Source organism: Populus trichocarpa, chromosome 3 (assembly GCF_000002775.5).
Source record: "Populus trichocarpa isolate Nisqually-1 chromosome 3, P.trichocarpa_v4.1, whole genome shotgun sequence".
Lineage (NCBI taxonomy): Eukaryota > Viridiplantae > Streptophyta > Magnoliopsida > Malpighiales > Salicaceae > Populus > Populus trichocarpa.
In genome coordinates, this window is record NC_037287.2 from 15824793 (window position 1) to 15842880 (window position 18088).

Below are 18088 nucleotides of genomic sequence, written 5' to 3' on the forward strand. Positions count from 1 at the left end.
CTCAAGAAATACTGCAGCTGCTTCAGGGAAAAAGAAATCACTGATATTTATAAACTGTTGCTGTGTTTGTCCAAGTGGGAATTCCATGTTTTCTTGCTAAATCTCCTGGCTGTCGGTGCACATGTTTGCCGATAACTGTCGAAGTCGAGGCACAATGCTCACCTAGGGGCACATTTAGAATAAAATATTGGTGTTATTTCTCTAGTTAATTGATTGCCAATAAAAAAAAAAAAAGAGGATAGAAAAGGACGGCCAAGGAGAGAAGAAATACTCCCTCAAAACCTATGCAAAACATGTACAGAGAAGTGCTATGTTAATTCCTGATTAAACGTTATTGGTGAGTTTGTTACTTGTTAATATTCATTGATCAGTCTCAAAAGGGTTGTTTTTGAGTCATAACTCTAAATGTTTGATAGTATAATAAATATTGTATTTTAAATATTTTTTATTTGAAAATAAATTAAAATATTTTTATTTTTATTTTTTAAAATTTATTTTTAACATTAGTATATCAAAACAATAAAAAATATAAAAAATTTAATTTGAAATAAAAACACCTTAAATTTTAATTAAAAAAAATAAATTCAGCCTCAATTTCAATTTCAATGACATGACCATTTGTACGTTATACACCAACACCATTTATGTTTATAATTTCCTTGATAAGGTGCCATTGACGTACTGGCTTGTGAGCAGTGGAAGGACGGGGTAGTTATAGTGATGCAGCAGCCACTACTTGTTTTTCACTTCATATTGATGTTCGTCCTAAATTTGAAAACACTGAAACAACCAAATGGTTGATATGAGGCTAGTTCCTGCAAAAAAAACCTAAGCTAACAGCAGATAAAATATATCATTTTCTCTAAAACAATAATCTCACTATCATCTTTTGTTTTTAGTTGAAAGTAAGTCAAGAGACTTCATATAGTGCGATGCCCTTTACTTCGTTTTTATTGTTTTTCAGTGCCTGGCTATACATCAGAAATAGTGAGTGGATTCGGGATTGAATTTCCAGTTCCAGATTAATTAACAACAAGGAAGACCAGGTTACCTCGCTGTCTCATTCTCTTATGTTTTCTGTAATCCCTCCTGTCCTCTTTTCTGTTATTTTCCAATAATGTTTTTGAAAAAAACCCGATGTTTGAAGCTGTTTTTTTTTCCTTTCTGATAGAGAACATAAAGAACTTGAACTTACCTCTGAGATTATACCTGCTAAGTACTAGTGTTGTTAGGAACAGTAGGATTCAGTGAATGTCTCCTTTTTTAAAGATGACAGGGATCGATATCTAACTGGCAATATCAATATGGAGAGTTTTGGATTCTCTGACACGGCTTCAGTTCTTTGTCATGTGTTTTATCTCAAGTTTTCTGATTTTAGAATCTCTTTAGTCCACTTTCTGTTCTCTGATAATTAGTTTGCAAGCTCAAACAGGAAAGAGGTGGTAGAAAACAAAGTTTTGAAGCTTTCAGTCGGATTGCTTTAGTTTCAGAATCATAATCCTCAACTCAACTAAGCTATGTTCATCAGTTGATGAAGAATTTTGTTTGCACAGATTCCAGGACATCATTTAATCTCAGATTCTGAATTGTTGGTTTCTCCATTTGAGTGCCAGATAATCATTAGCTGGAAATATGTTTTTTGCGACTTAATTTCTATCTTTGTAACTATATGTGTACTACACTCTTGTTTAAGAGTCGAGGGCAGGTAGTACTATGGTGGTGGTATTTTCGTGAAATAATTAGAGGCAGGTATGTCTTAAATATTGATGTGGTTTTTGATTAATTTGGCAGCTAAAAAGAGCCAGGTTTCATTGTCATGGATAATAGCAAGACCTCATCCTCTTCAGTAAATGGTCCTCAAGAACCTTCTAATCATGATGAACTTTTCATGAAGCAGAGCTTGCTCTTTTCTGATACTCTCAAGGTACACTCGATCTTATAAAATCCTCTCATTAGTGGAGCCATGTTGCAGATCATGATTATGTTTCTTTAGCTACAGAAAAGTCCAACGGTTACTAGAAATTCAGAGATGATTGTAGAAGTAAATTACCTTAATTTTGATAATGAAGTTGTTTTCTTTTATTAGGACTTGAAGAACCTTAGGAAGCAGTTATACTCAGCAGCCGATTATTTTGAATTAGCTTACTACAAAGAGGACCAAAAACAAATGTGAGTCAGTTTTACAATCCCTTTTGTAAATGCCATGATTGTGACATGGTATGCTAATTACCCCCCTCCCCCGGCCACCGGCTTTGTCTCAACGCAGAGTGGTTGAGACCTTGAAAGATTATGCCATCAAAGCTTTGGTCAGTACTGTTGACCACTTGGGTTCTGTAGCATACAAAGTTAACAAATTTTTAGATCAAGAGATTGGTGAAGTTTCAGAAATGGAGCTTCGTTTCTTTTGCACCGAACAGGTATCCTCCCTTCCGCCTTTCCCTTAGCCCTTCACCATACATTCTTGAATACAAGATTCATTTTCAGGTTTTTTTAGGACGGTGCTGAAACATTATCCCAACATGCTCGTGAAATCATTTATTATGAAATTATTTTGCCTTTCTGGGACAATTCACTTGTCTACACAGGAATTTTAATCATGTCAGACTGTCTAAGACTTCAATACCTGACCTTTTTCTGTGGCATGGCCCAGAGACTGGAAGCATGCCAAGAATATATCAACCAAGGTGGCCTTTCACAACAGTCATTGGCAATAAAAACTCCAAAGCACCAAAAGCGGTACATTTTTCCAGGCAAATATTTTACTTCTCCTATTTTCCTTTTGCATTTTTTCTCTACATTTCCAATATTTCAAGATGTTTGTGACACTGAAATTTGCTGTTCAGTTGATGAGGAGAACATGGATGCACATAGCCATACTAAATCAAAGTATCACAGTAGAAGCTTTAGTACTGAACACAACTTGCTTGATTTAAAAAATGGTATGCTACTTCCTCTCCTGATGTGCTTGAAATAAATCAGTCAAACACCAGATTTTTATGATCCAGAAAACCTCTTTCAAACTCATTATTTCTTTATGTGATTGTTATGCCAAGCTGTTCAAGCAACAATCAAAGGAGCTCCTTCTTCCTTGAGGTAATCTTGATGATATATTTGTTATTACTATGATCATCTTGCCATCCCAGTTTCGCCACGACATAGGATTTCAAGGTATAATTTTAATGCAGAGAAAGGCATTCTAAATCACAGTCTCCACAATTCTACTCAAGACAAGGAGCATTTACGATCACAAGGACTTCAACCAACAACAAACCTGGTTTGTGCGCATGAATTCTTTTTCTTATTATTTTTATCTAGACAAATTAAGTTGCAGTACACACAGCAGAGACAGGTCAGGAGAGTATGACCCTTTTCTTATAATTTCTTCTCTCCGTCTTAATCAGAAAGAAGATCATCCTCTCCGCAACACTTTCCGCTCATACGTTCTGGATCTCTTCTCAAGGGACCAGTATCTTCAAATTATACTAATGCACGACGAAGGGTAAGCGCCACCATTACAAAGAATATGGAATGACTAATGAGATTGGGCTGTCAAAAAAAAAAAAATCATACACAACGAATAGTCATGACTTGAAATTAACTTGTTAAAATGTTGCTGCTTAAACCTGAATTCTGGAACTGAAATAAACATAGTTCTTTCACTAATTAATTTCATTTATTTCAGTATCCATCTGAGCCTCGGAGATCAGTTTCGTTGTCCATGTATTCGGAAAGAGACAAGACAAAAGATAGCGATCAGCAATATTCTGGCAAGAGCAAACGCCTGTTTAAGGCCTTGCTCCGCATGCGCAAGTCTAGAAAGGAAGGCTCCCTGTATAAATATTTGGATGAGATTTGAAACAGCAAAACAAATGGAGATCATGCATGATAGGAAACAACAGACAGACTATCTGTACTTTCTGGTTGATAATTTGTACTCTCTCTGTTTTAAGATTCAGTTTCTTAATGTAGGAGATTTCAATATATGCCCCCTTATTCATAATTTAGATGCTATTATCTGATTAATAATCATCACCAACAGAATGAGTATAACTTGTCTTTTTTTTCTTTTCTGGTTGGGATAAATAACCTATGGGAGCCGAATTAGATCATTTACCCGCGGTGGGTAGAATCATTTTTAAAAAAATATATATAAATGCATTGTTAATGTATTTTCAACGAGAAAAAGAATTTAATCCGTGTAGGGACTCATTCGATATAATATAATTGACTACTTATTCGATATAATATAATTAACTTGATAAGTTTAAAGATAATATAAATATTTAAAAATAAAAAGCATAGTTTAACAAAAAAATTCAAGATGATATTTTTTTATATTAACAAAACAACATAATGAATCAATCCGGGATGACATATAAATTTTATAACTCAGGTCATGAAATTTTGATAACCTCATAGAAAGTAAATCAAAAAAACATATTGAAACTTAATTCTTAATTAACCCAATATTGAAAATTAAAATTAAAAAAAAACCTTAATCAATACAAATTAAAATATCAAATTCAGATTACGAGACTACGATAACCCAATAGAAAGTAGATCATAAGAAATTATGAAACTCAATTCTCAATCAATCCAATGTTAAAAGATGAAATTAAAGAAAAAAAGACCCAAGTCAACTTAAGTTAACTCGTCAAACCCTTGACTCAAGTTATATGACTAAGATAACCTCATGGAAAGTAAACCAAAATAAATTATAAAGATTGATTCTCAATCAACCTAAAAAATTGATGAAACTAAAAAAAATCAATTACAAAAAGAACCCAAAAAAATCCCAAGTTGACCAGATTAATCCTCAAAACTCGTGATCAAGGTCATGAGATTGAGAAAACCTTATAGAAAGCAAACCAAAATAAATTATGTAATTCAATCCCCAATAATCTAATATTAAAAGATAAAACTAAAAAATAATAATTTAAAATTCAAAAAAATATTGTTCCATTGAGTAGTATTTTGTGATCAAGAGAACGATGATTTCCTCTCATTGACTAGCTATTTTTAATAATAATAATAATAAAAACTATCATGTTTATTTATTTCTTTCTTTTTTCTTGCCCATAAAGAAAACAAAATCATAATAAACTATGATGTTTCTTTACATTAACAAGAACTAATTGGGGGAGAGAAAATTATACTTACCCTCCTCGTAAGGTAGTGTTATAATCAGCAAATTTTTTTTGTTTATGTTGGTTATTGAGTTAGGCCTGATCCATCCATAAAGAATAAGCCTGGTACAAGTATTAATTAGAGGAGTTACTAAAAAAAGTAATCACTTCCTCTACTTATATAGATAGGAACATAACTTATATGAAGATCTAAGTTTTCATTATTGAAAGAACATAGTTTTTTTCTTTTCTTTTCTCATCTTAACTCTCTGCATTAACTTGATAAGATTTACAAAAACATTCGTACTGTGGAATATCACTTTGGTTCTAGTAATTAAAGTGACACTGAAGTAATTGATCCAATAATAAAAAAGTAAATTCTAACAAATAAGTTTTCCTTTCCAATCTATAGTTTTTTTTTTTCAAATTTCAAATTGAGTTTTTTCTTTTAACCTTTAATATTAGATTTATTAAAGATTAAACTTCATAATTTATATTTAAAATTTATTTTTTAACCTCTAACATTGGATTTATTAATTATTGAACTTCTTAATTTATTTTGATTTATTTTTTATAGGATTATTCTAGTCTCATGATCCAAAAAGACGGTTTTTATGGGTTACCCTGGTTAACTTAAGTTTTTTGAGGTTCTTATTGTACTTATTTTTTTAAATTTCACCAGTTAACATTGAGTTAATTGGAAATTAAATTTCAATGTTTGTTTCGGTTTGCTTTCTATGAGGTTATCCTAGACTTATAGCACGAGCCATGAGTTTGGTGAGTTAACCTGAGTTAACTCAGGTCTTTTTTGTGTCCTTTCTTAATAGATTTTTTTTTTCAATTTCATCCTTCAACATTAAAATTGATTAGTAATTGGACTTCATAATTTATTTTGATATGCTTTCTATTAGGTTATCTTAGTCTCATGATCCAGGTTTGGCAGTTAACTCGGGTTGACTTGAGTCATTTTTTTTATCTTTTTTTAATTGATTTTTTTTCAATTTAATCTTTCAATATTAGGTTGATTGAGAATTAAATTTCAAAATGTTTTTTTATTTGCTTACTATAAGGTTATCATAGTATCATGATCTGGGTTGTAGATTTTACGTGTTAACCTAGGTTAACTCAAGTCGATTCAATATATTGTTATTTTAATATTTTTTTAAAAAATATCATCTTGAATTTTTTTAATCAAACTATGTTTTTTTTTTCCGGCTGTCCATGTTATTTTTAGATTTACCAAGTTAATTAAGTCAAATCAATTTAATCCCTATATAATTTAATTTTTTTTAAAAAAAATAGCAATGCTTGAATATTTTTTTAACATTTAAAGAATTTGATCACCCATAACACATCGCAGACAATACTGTAGTTATATCTAACAATCAATATTTTATAAAAGAAAATTTCTTGAAAAGCTTGTTAGCTACAAATTAATTCGAGGAAATCTTTTCTGAGAATGGTTGATTAAACGAGTTTCATTGAAAGGTGTCTTTAGCTAAATACAACACCATTATCTTCCATCATGTTTACTTTAATGATCTTGTCTCGGTAATGACTTGGATAGTCTAAAATATACCTCTTATCACACAGTTTTTCATGGATCCTAATTTATAAAAATAATTATAAATTTATTTAGGGTTTCGTTAATGGGTGTCTTGAGAACACTTATTAAGACTCATTTAATGTTATATTCAATTCATATGTTTTCCTCTTTTTTTTTTTATTGTAAACTCTTAAAAACATTACCATGTAAATAACAAGTATATAATGTATTTAATTAATATCATTGGTTTTATTATTTGAATATTTGGTTTTTAGTTCTTCTTAACACCATTCAACAATAAATAATGTTTAATAAATACATATAAATAATACTTAGTGTGTGTTTTTTCTTCAGATAAAAAACACTTTAAAAAAATATTAAATTAATATTTTTTAAATATTTTCTTTAAACATCCTTATATTAAAATCATCTAACAAAGTTTATAAAACATCCTAACTACATAACGAACAATGTCTTAATAAGTATTTTAAGGATGCTCGTTAGCTTTTTCCATTCAATAACGTATAAAGGATATTGAAATAATTATAAATTCACTTCTTAATTTATTTCATAATTTTTTTTATTATATAAAGATATATTCATTTGCAGTGGTGAAGTATATTTAAAGACGATAAGTTTTTTTATGGGTAGAGACAATTAAAAAAAACTGCAACATCTAGTTATTAAATAGATAACTTTAAAAAATGTCACTAGCTTGAGCAAATTTCCTAACGTGAAAAGGGAGAAATAAATAATTATTAATAATGATTTTTTCATTGTAGTACTAGAATATATTAATATGGAATATATTAATATGGAATGCTAAGGTAAAATTATCATTTTTCCTTTCAGTTGAAAAATTAGAAGCCTTTGTGTTGGGGTAATTTCATCTTTTTCAATAACATATTAGTCATTAAAAAATTGTTAAAGAATATATTTGTCTTTTCAAAAAAAATTAAACAGTAAAATAAATTATTTACTCCCAAAGTTAAAAAAATTTAGAATTGTTGACTAATAAATTTTTTGTGTTTTCTTTTCTTAGAGTATAGTAAAAAAACATTTGGGGCCTTAGAGAAAAAACAGAAAATAAGACATGTGTTTAGGAACATTTTTGTTTTTTCACACAAGTTTTTTGTTTAATCTTCAGACTTATGGGAGGCATTTTAGTATTTTTACGTTGAAAATTAATTTTTTATTCAAAAACGTTGCTGACGAGTGCTCATTATATACCAGCAAGTGAGTGGTGCCTCTTAGTGGCCAAAACTACTCTTCCATTATAACCTCTTCTCCTGGTGTGACGTGTGATGGCGAATGACAGATAGTTTGTCGCTGGTAACTCATTGTTTTGTCTAGTCCATGGATAATAGAATTTGATGAGTTTTCTCTAAACTTGAATAGTTTTTTCAGCTTAAAATATATATGATATAAAGCCAAAACACTCAGGTTTAATTCATGTTTTATAGAGGGTAATCAAAGTTGATAGTGGAGGGAATTTCATCATTTTTTGTTCCTAAAATTCTCAATAAAATGGGGTTGAATTAAGAAGAGTGTTTTGGAGTTGGTTTTTCTACATTGTTTTGGATGTAATTCCTGAAGAAATTGAGACTTTTCTTTTACCCAATTTCTTAGTTTATTCTTTTCAATTTTAAGCTATGTTTTTTATTTTTATTTTCTTCATGATTTAGATATTAGGTTAGGTCTTTGTAGAGAGATACTGAGCATGAATTCCTTTCAATTCGTAAAATCTTATTTAGAAATACACTTAAACAAGATGGTGTTATTGGTTTTTCTATATTGTTTGGACATAATTTTTGCAGAAATTTAGACTCTTCTTTTACCTAATTTTTTAGCTTATTCTCTTCAACTTTAAGCTTTATTTTTCCTTTTTATTTTCCTCATAATTTAAAGCTTAAATTCTGTCCTTGTAGAGAGATATTGTGCACAAATTCTTTTCAATTCATTGGATCTTATTTAGAAATGCATCTAAACAAGATGGTGTTATTGGTTTTTCTACATTGTTTTGGATATAATTCAAGCAGAAACTTAAACTCTTGTTCTACCCAATTTTCAGCTTATTCTCTTTAACTTTAAGCTCCATTTTCATTTTTTATTTTTCTCATAATTTAGAGTTTAGGTTTTGTCTTTGTAGAGAGATATTGAGGCTCTAGCTCTTCATAAGGTCTCGACTCTAGCTCCATATTGAGGCCTAGTTGCACTCGTATCCCCTGTCAATACAAGATAGTTCATCTTAATTATTAATTTCACTCATCTATATTCAATGTCCAATAACACAATTATGCTTGATTTATATAGCAATGGCCTCAAACCAATGCACACCCTAAATTCTTATATTATCAAACATCTCATGCATTCCAATTAAGTATTGTTCCTTTATTAATTCACCTCAAACACTTATTCCTCTCCTACCAATACCTAAGCTGAAACTCACTTTTTTAAAGAGAAAGTTTCATTCTTCTTTCATCTATTTTTTAAATCTCCATTTCACCCACTGATTAATTTCATACAATAATTGCCTATAAGGTAAACCATCCTAACATCAATCTTAACTCATAAAACCCTATCCTTCCATAACATAAAACACTTAAATTTCTTCATTTTGAATAAAAAATGAAATCAAATAATAGGAAGGATACTTTACTTTCTTCTTCTTTTTTTTACCTTTTTTCCAAAAGAGATTAAGAAAGATTTGCTAAAGGAAGCTTAACTCTTCTCTCATCTTACTCTCCCTAATTTCTCCTCTTCTTTACAAGAATCAAAACTGTCAAGAAAACTTGAATTCTTGTCTTTGATCCCTTAATAATTTATCAAATCTAGCTCTCTTTAGTGATTTCTCTAAAGATTTATTAAAAAACTTCAAAACCCTCATTTCCTTTCTCTGGGGTTCACATGAAATTCCTATTTTACCCTCAATTCCATCTCATTACCAGTTGAATCAGTCGACCGGTTTAGCATAATTAAGCCAACCGATCAACTAGTTCAGGCATAATCTTATATATCAAATGTATTCTTTCTTTTTTTGTCTATATTTTATCAACCCCATACTACTTTTATTCATTATTCTAATTCAAATTAGTTTTTAAAATTTTTGAGGGTTTATAATTTGGTTTAACTATTTTTTAAAATTGTGATTAGTCTTTTAATGATTTTTATAATTTCATAATACTTCAAACTTCAAAGGGATTATTATAATTTATCTTCAATTCTTTTTCTTTAATTTTAGATGAATCCATTGTATTTACATGATATATTTATAAGAACGAAATTCATATATACTTAATAACCACAATAAACCTCAAAGATAAATAAATAAAAATGTATAAACTAAAAATAATGATCAAGGTAAAATATTTCAACACGCATGCATTTATCTTTTGATTCTTACTGGAATGATTAACTTTCTGCTTTAAATATTTAATTTAAATATTTAAGTAGCCTTCATAATAATTTTTATGATTTATTAGTTTATATATTTTTTAATATATTTTATTAAGCATAAATATAATATTTTCATTCATCAGTGAATAAATTTCATGATATTAAAAAATACCTAACACCTTCTTCTAATGTGTTAGAAATGAAATAATACTCCTATATTATATATAATGTCTTTATCGAAAGGAGAATAAAATGAAAAAAATGAAAGATGAATACAGTGATGAAACATGTGCAATACTTATTTTTTCCCCTAAAAAAACAATTGGTTATTTATTTTCCTTTTCAAACAGTACCTTGCGTTCCAAATCAGCTAGCCCGAACTACACCAGAGCTCCCTGTATAAAAAAAAAATCCCGACTCAAAACAGAGGACATGGCATATTGATTTATGCGCTCAGTTTGTGTTTCAATAGCAAAAACGTGCTGCCTTTTTTGACGCTTTGAGGCCGCAATAAAGATCTGGGTTTTATTGAGCGGTAGTAAAGTTCTTGACTTGATCCATTCTCAGCTCGATAGGTGAGTTTTTTGGATATTTTTTGTTGATTTGCTCTACTAGTTTTTTTTTTCTCATTTATGTTGATTTTTTAGCTTTTTGTTGACCATTCAATATTGGCTGAGTTCTGGGCTTGGTTTGTGGGATTCAATTTTTGTGTTTTTAGCTATTGAGAGAGTGCTTTTTTATGTTCTTCTGAGTATTATAACTAGTTAGGAACTGAAAAGTTAGTTTCTTTAATGGTTTCGGTTTTAAAGATTATATTTTTTTTCCTGGAAGGGTCTGTTATTGTAAAATTGAAGACTTTAAAGCAGACTGGTCTTGCCGGTTACGAAGATTCAAATTAGTGGGAATTTTGAATGGCAAATAATGCATGTATTATATGTTTAGAATGAAACTCAAAGGAATTGACGGGGCGCACAAGCAGTGAAGCATGTGGTTTAATCCGATACAATTGACATGCTCATTCAGTCACTGGAAAAAAAGTGCAAAGTTACTTTGAAATTTAAGCCATTTCTATGGAAAAGAAGTTTGCATGCTTCTGGCAGCGCTTTGATGCTGTAACTGAAACCCTGAAATCTCTGTTTTTGATGATCTTAGGTGTTTCAATGCCCTTGTTGATTATTGTTTGGTTGTTTTTTTGTTTTGGATATTGGTGTTTATAGTAGAAATGGAAGATTTGTATATATTTACATTACCTGGTGAGAGCATGTGTTATTATGTTGTCTTCAAGATTTTTGTTTGTGCTGTTTTGTTAAAAGGATAACGTTATTTCTTCTGTCATCTTGTTGTATCTTACTTTAATTCATAAGATTGAAATGAGATGCTGGGGTTTGTGGACATAGTGTTCCAAGTAGTTGTTGGATAGGGAGAGGTTTTACTGAGATTCGAACACCTTGCAGATGCCATATCGTTTTGAACTGTTATTTCCAGAAATCTCTTATTGAAGCAATCATTATGCTTTTGAACATGGAGCTGTAGAGAAACTGTGAACCATTTTCAATAGATGACCTTCTCAATAATTCCATGACAGTAAGCCCTTGCCTTTAACTTCAGGGGACCTGAAACTATAAGCTGTTGCGGGAGACTGGTGTCCTTTGCTTTTCAATCTCAGTGCCAATGTGGCAACCTAATTTGTAAGGACAGACAACCAAAGCTGTTTAGCAACCATGGGAGATGGCAATAATAGAAGCAGCAACAACAATGAGAAGCCAGAGTGGCTGCAACAGTACAATCTTATTGGCAAGATTGGTGAAGGAACTTATGGTCTTGTGTTCCTTGCAAAAACCAAGTCTCCTGCAAATCGTGGAAAGTCCATTGCCATCAAGAAATTCAAGCAGTCCAAGGATGGTGATGGTGTCTCTCCCACTGCCATCCGTGAAATCATGCTGCTTAGGGAAATTACTCATGAGAATGTTGTGAAGCTTGTGAATGTGCATATTAATCATACTGATATGTCACTGTATCTGGCTTTTGATTATGCTGAACATGACCTTTATGAAATCATCAGGCATCACAGAGACAAGGTTAACAATTTGATCCACCAATACACTGTTAAATCATTGCTCTGGCAGCTACTCAATGGACTGAACTATCTGCACAGTAACTGGATCATACATAGAGATCTAAAGCCATCAAATATCTTAGTTATGGGTGAGGGAGAGGAACATGGGGTTGTCAAAATTGCTGATTTTGGACTTGCAAGGATATATCAAGCTCCCTTGAAGGCATTGTCTGATAATGGTGTTGTGGTAACCATTTGGTATCGTGCACCTGAGTTGCTTCTTGGGGCTAAGCACTACACAAGTGCTATTGACATGTGGGCTGTTGGATGCATTTTTGCTGAACTTCTGACTTTGAAGCCACTTTTTCAAGGGGCAGAAGCCAAATCAGCATCAAATCCTTTCCAGCTTGATCAACTTGACAAGATATTTAAGGTCCTAGGCCATCCTACACTGGAAAAATGGCCAACACTTGCAAGCCTTCCACATTGGCAGAATGATGTGCACCGTATCCAAGAGCACAAGTATGAGAATACTGGGCTACATAGTGTTGTACCTCTCTCTCCAAAAGGTGCTCCATTTGACCTTCTTTCTAAGATGCTAGAATATGATCCTCAAAAGCGTATAACTGCTGCACAAGCTCTAGAGCACGATTATTTTCGAAGCGAACCTCTCCCTGGACGGAATGCCCTGGTACCCTCTCAACCTGGAGAGAAAGTCATCAATTATCCTACACGTCCAGTAGATACAAATACAGATTTTGAAGGAACGACTAGCCTTCAACCTCCACAGCCAGTATCATCTGGAAATGCAGTTTCTGGAGGCATACCAGGTGCTCATGGAGTTAACAACAGATCTGCACCACGACCAATGCCTATTGGCCTGCAGAGAATGCAAACTCAGGGCATGACGGCTTATAATCTCGCATCTCAGGCAGGGATGGGTGGTGGAATGAATCCTGGTAACATCCCTATGCCACGCGGTGTTGCCCAGCCCCATCAGCAGCATCAACTGAGAAGGAAAGACCCTCCAGGAACGGGGACTGGATACCCTCCCCAACAAAAATCAAGACGCTAATTAGCAAATGGCATCTAGACAGACTAACAATTAATCTTCTTCTTTTTTACATCTATGGAGCCCTACCTTGTCGCCGTGGATGAATGATCCTGTTGAGTGCATCCAAGACCACATCGAATTCAAGAAGGTTTTCCACTTGTCATGTATGGGACAATTATTGTAGGCTTTTTCCCGTCGTCTTTGCTTGAGGCAAGTAATAGCTTCATTGCATTTCTCTTCGGGAGATTCTGAGTTTACACGTCCAAGTTGCAAGATAATCTTGAGAGGGGCATGTTCTAAAGGAGAAAGCAGTAGTTGTATTGTAGCGATTGTATTGTGTTTGCTTTTAAAGCAGAACACACAAGTGTAGCATTGTTCAGTTCAAGACTACTAGCATCTGTCTTAAATGTGAATGTATTTCCACACGCGGTACAAGAGAGGTGATTCCCCTAGTTGATATCAAGATCTTACTAAAAGTCAATTTCTGAAAGCTTTTATTATATTAGCTATTCGTACAAGAAAACTTCTTGTTGATACGCATGAAGTTACATGCGTGTGTGTAGACGCGCACAGAGAAAGCCATATCAGGATAACCGTTGTTTCTGTCTCTCAAATACTTGACCGACGGAGCAAAGGCATTTCTTTTCTCGAATGCATGTTCTAGATATGTCCATGTAACCCGTTATGGGTTTGATTTGTTTTGGTCATCTACCTTATGATTGACTTCTATTATCTTTTTCCACGTTTCCCCTGTTATGTTGATCTGCTTATTCTGCTCCCCACTTGACCAAAAATAAACGAAGTCTGTCTCTTCACGAGTATGAAGAGAAACAGAGAAAGCCTGGGAAGGATTTTTCGAGCACAAATTTACTCCTCTGCAGATAGTTTAGGCCATTAAAGACTTTGATTATGTCCATTCCAGCCCATAAGCAGCTCATCTCACTTACTTTAAATGCGAGTAAATGATATCTGTCAATGCCATGACTAATCTTCGGCCATCCTGAGAACCATTAGGCTTTCAGGCAATGTTACTAATTTGAAGCTCTATCCAATTGCAATGAAAGCACAATATAACCCCGTGAATTTGCCATCAAAATATGTTGACCCTCTGAGAGTACTGGAACGAGGTTATTGGAATATAGTTTAGATGTTATATAATACTGTCACTTTCTTTAATTGTTGAACAGCTTTCTAAAGGATTCTTCATATTCTATTAATTAGTTTAGTTGGGGAGCATGACTAGCCTAGACCATTAAGCCAGCTTTTAGCTAAATTATTTTTATAATGGTGTATATACCATGTTGCTTGTTGACCCTCGAGTATTGGAATACAGATGACATCAAATACTTCTGTATAATTATCAATAGGTTTTCCAACATATCTTATTGCGTGTGATATGTTGTTAGTTCGATATAAAATATAAAGCAAATCAAAATAAATTATGAAGTTCAATACTCAGTAAATCTAATGTTAGAAGATAAATTGAAAAAAAAACTAAGTTTGAAATTTAAAAAAACCCTAAAAGATTTTGAGGATCAAAGTGAAAAAAAAACCCATAATATTTCCATGTTCGTTACTATAATGAATTGTAAAAACCTTTTATTATCCTGTTTTTCATCGCTTGATATTAAAATTATATCTGTTTAAGTACTAAAATCAACTAAAAAAAATAGTAAAATAATCAATTCAACCTTCCAATAATAATATTTTGATATTAAAAATAATCTTTAAACAGTAAAAAACAGTCATGAGTTTTTTTATTTTTTATTTGAAATTCTCAATTCTTAAAACAGTTAAATTTAATAGGGATTGATTTTAAAATTGTTACGAATGAATTTGCTAACTTGTGGCGACGCGTCCAACCTTCTACCTTGTATGGTGATAATTTTTAGTATCATTGGATTTAGCAATCTCCTAGTGCGATGAGTGTCAAAGACAAATTCAGTTACGACAATCTTTTTTTTTTCCTTTTTTTATTTTTTTTTATTCTCTCTTCTTCTCAATCTCCGGGTCATTTGAATAAATTGTCTACGCTACCACTTGTAGAATGCATGTAACGCAAGAGCTCGGAGTTCAACTTTCGGCCAGTTATGAAGTACAGAAATTTAGATTTCGAATAATAAAATTAACCCGTTTAAGAGAATGTTTGACAGTATAGTTTCGATTGTTTTTTAAATAATTTTTCATGCTAAAATGCATGTCAATTTTTTTTTATATTTTTTAAAAATCATTCTTGATATCAGCACATCAAAACGATCCAAAACATATTAAATTTTAGAAAAAAAAAATTAAATTTTTTTAGAAACACAGTTTGCACCACGTTTCCAAACAATATCTAAAAGGATTAAAAAAAAAACCTTTCAAGGAGATATGGAACACAAAATCCACCACCATTCGCTCGCCAAGGAATCTAGATCCCATCTCGTGGATAGATTCCTTGGGCGGTAGTCATCATTTTTTCGAAAATTAAAGCATCTTGTTGACGACAATCAATAATGGTGCTTTGTTAGAAGAGAAATAAAAAAACTCATGAGTGGGGAAACTGCAAAGTTTGGTGGTCGTGTATTTGATATGTATTGCACAACAAAATATTAATTACATAAGAAAAGAATTATCATTTTATCTTAAATTTATGGGAGAGTTTCCCTTCCTTTAATCCAACATGAGACCACAAACAAAAGACTTTTCAAGAGGGAAAAGGGATTTTCTCCTGTTTTATACTCTCTCTTTTTTTATGCATTGGTGGGGAGAAGGTGTTCCACTTTCATGTACTTTTTTTTCTTATTTATTTTCCTCATACACTCCAAATTAAAGGCTTAGACACCGTTTGAAAACGTTGTACAAATTGTGTTTCATAAAAATTTAAATTGTTTTTGTTAAAAATTAATTTTTTTATATATTTTGAATCGTTTTGATGCTCTGATTTTAAAAATAATTTTTAAAAAATAAAAAAATATCATTTAAATACATTTCAACATAAAAAATACTTTAAAAAATAACCGCAACCACACTCTCAAATATTTCAAATTCATATTATGATGGTATCCGGCCCAGAAAAATATAAAAAACAAACAGACGCAAGTGGGAGTGGTGGGCTCCATATATGTGCCCACTGAGGATTGGTAAATTTGTTGTCATTTACACACACAGAAACGCATCAAAACCACACAATGTTTTTTGTCTTCTTTTTCTCTGCTTTCTGCAACGCCAAGGATACGTTAATCATTCTTGATGATTAAGTACAGGCTAATATTAACTCGCCTCTTTTTGACCAATTAGATGCCGTAAATGTGCTGGCTTTATGGACCTTCATGATTGCTACTTATGAATGATAATGCCTTAATGATCTTCTTTATAATTAATTAAGGTTTACCTCTCTTGGCTGAGATTACCGGTGGAGGGACGGAGGTGGGCCTCACCGGGCCGGGCCAGCAAACACCTTGCCCGTGTCATCTCATGTGGAAAAAACATAGGTGGCAATCTCGAAATGCTACATGCAGAATTGATTGGTGTGGAAACCCCCACGTGGAAACTTGAAGAACCTTCTCTGCAAGAACCACACGCACCCCCATAATATTTCTGTACACATTATCGAAGGGCAACAGCCATACAGCAGCCGTACAGCCCTGCAGAATCAAATTTCAAAAGGGATACGTTTACGTTCAGTGATTGAGATGTTTTTCAAGCTACATGAGTGTCGGGACTCGGCCGGCTACGACGTGAATTTAAAAAAATATTATTTTTATATATTTTTAGATTATTTTTAATGTATTAATATAAAAATAATTTTTTAAAAATAAAAAATACATTATTTTAATATAATTAAAAAAAAAAACACTAACAACCACTATTATCTCATTCTCAAGCACCAAAATGCATCCCATTCTCCATGGGAGAGCCAGAAATTAAGAGAAAAAAGAAAGAAAGAAATCAATCCATGAATGGATGATAGGGGAAGAAGAGGAAAAAAAAAAAACTCGAGAGATATTAATTAGATACGCATCTAGCCTGTCTGCTTAGCTCCTATCCAACATTTGAAGCTCCGAGGCTTCCAAGGCTGGAACTTGATAAGATCGTTAATGGCGGCCCCATCATGTCCATGCAACTCGTTTCCATCGACTCTATCCAAATAAACAGCTTGCTATAATTTTAGTTCTGGACTTCTTATTGCTCTACTCAAAAACTTCGGAACACCCAACATATTTTTGTAATATTTTTCTTGTTTTTGCTATTGAAAGGTATTTATTTTTCTTGCAAAATACCTAATAATTAACTCCCTTCATATTAATTGTAAAACTAATCAGGATTAAATATTATATTCTTAACCTTTTTTTTATTTTTTGGCATGTTTCTTAGACTTCGGAATACACAATATATAAGGGTAGCCCTCCTCCATTACATGATATATAGCTAAACAAAATATTTGGGTTGTATTTACTTTCATTTTTTTTTTGTGCTTCCTTATTTATTCTAAAGAGATTTTTCTATGAAGATTTGAGAAAATAATTTTATTAAATAGAAAATATTTAAAATATAAAACAAGACCCTTATTTAACTTAAATTAAAAATATTAAAAGAAATAATCATAAAATGCTAGAAGCTAAACCAAACAAAACTCTTATTTTTTTGGTGAAGCATTTGAAAAACAGTCATTTTGATGCTTTTAAATTTTTTAGAAAAACAAGAAATTAGAAAATACAAAACAAAAAAAATACTAATTTTGTCGTAAATTAGTAACACATTATCTTTAATTTTATGTTTTGTTAAAAACATTTGAAAAAAGGAAAAACTTTACACAAGTAAACACAACCTTAAATACTAATAAAAAAAATGTTTTAAGTTTTACGTAAATGAAGGGAGATAAAGTACAAAAAAATAGATATGAACTACTCACATAACCCCCGCTATGC

At 31.8% G+C, this 18088-nt stretch overlaps 2 protein-coding genes across 4 annotated transcripts; both read left to right on the plus strand.

Moving 5' to 3' along the window:
• Positions 1 to 705: 705 nt before the first annotated feature.
• On the plus strand, positions 706 to 4000 carry LOC7497867 (protein ABIL2). Its single transcript, XM_024597159.2, has 10 exons — positions 706 to 1046; positions 1792 to 1924; positions 2087 to 2169; positions 2267 to 2417; positions 2651 to 2750; positions 2844 to 2939; positions 3054 to 3093; positions 3186 to 3274; positions 3402 to 3499; positions 3683 to 4000. Exons 2-10 carry the CDS (start codon positions 1817 to 1819, stop codon positions 3854 to 3856), a joined length of 939 nt encoding a protein of 312 aa, XP_024452927.1. The 5' UTR covers positions 706 to 1046; positions 1792 to 1816; the 3' UTR covers positions 3857 to 4000.
• A 6397-nt stretch (positions 4001 to 10397) lies between these two features.
• Positions 10398 to 13668, plus strand: LOC7497868 (cyclin-dependent kinase E-1). Of its 3 annotated transcripts, none has more exons than XM_052451759.1 (2): positions 10398 to 10643; positions 11523 to 13668. In XM_052451759.1, the coding sequence occupies exon 2, from the start codon at positions 11790 to 11792 to the stop codon at positions 13197 to 13199; it is 1410 nt and encodes a 469-aa protein (XP_052307719.1). In that variant the 5' UTR covers positions 10398 to 10643; positions 11523 to 11789; the 3' UTR covers positions 13200 to 13668. The 3 variants fall into 3 exon arrangements, with proteins under 3 accessions (XP_052307719.1, XP_002303670.1, XP_024454110.1); XM_002303634.4 differs by having other exon boundaries at positions 11654 to 13668; XM_024598342.2 differs by having other exon boundaries at positions 11677 to 13668.
• The last annotated feature ends 4420 nt before the right edge of the window (positions 13669 to 18088 follow it).

What these genes read in the sequence shown, in the direction of transcription:
- LOC7497867 (XM_024597159.2), top strand. Translation starts at nt 1,817, where the DNA reads ATGGATAATAGCAAGACCTCATCCTCTTCAGTAAATGGTCCTCAAGAA. An exon ending in AAAGAGGACCAAAAACAAAT is followed by an intron (nt 2,170 to 2,266) that starts GTGAGTCAGTTT and finishes GTCTCAACGCAG; the next exon opens with AGTGGTTGAGACCTTGAAAG. An exon ending in ATACTAATGCACGACGAAGG is followed by an intron (nt 3,500 to 3,682) that starts GTAAGCGCCACC and finishes CATTTATTTCAG; the next exon opens with TATCCATCTGAGCCTCGGAG.
- LOC7497868 (XM_052451759.1), top strand. Translation starts at nt 11,790, where the DNA reads ATGGGAGATGGCAATAATAGAAGCAGCAACAACAATGAGAAGCCAGAG.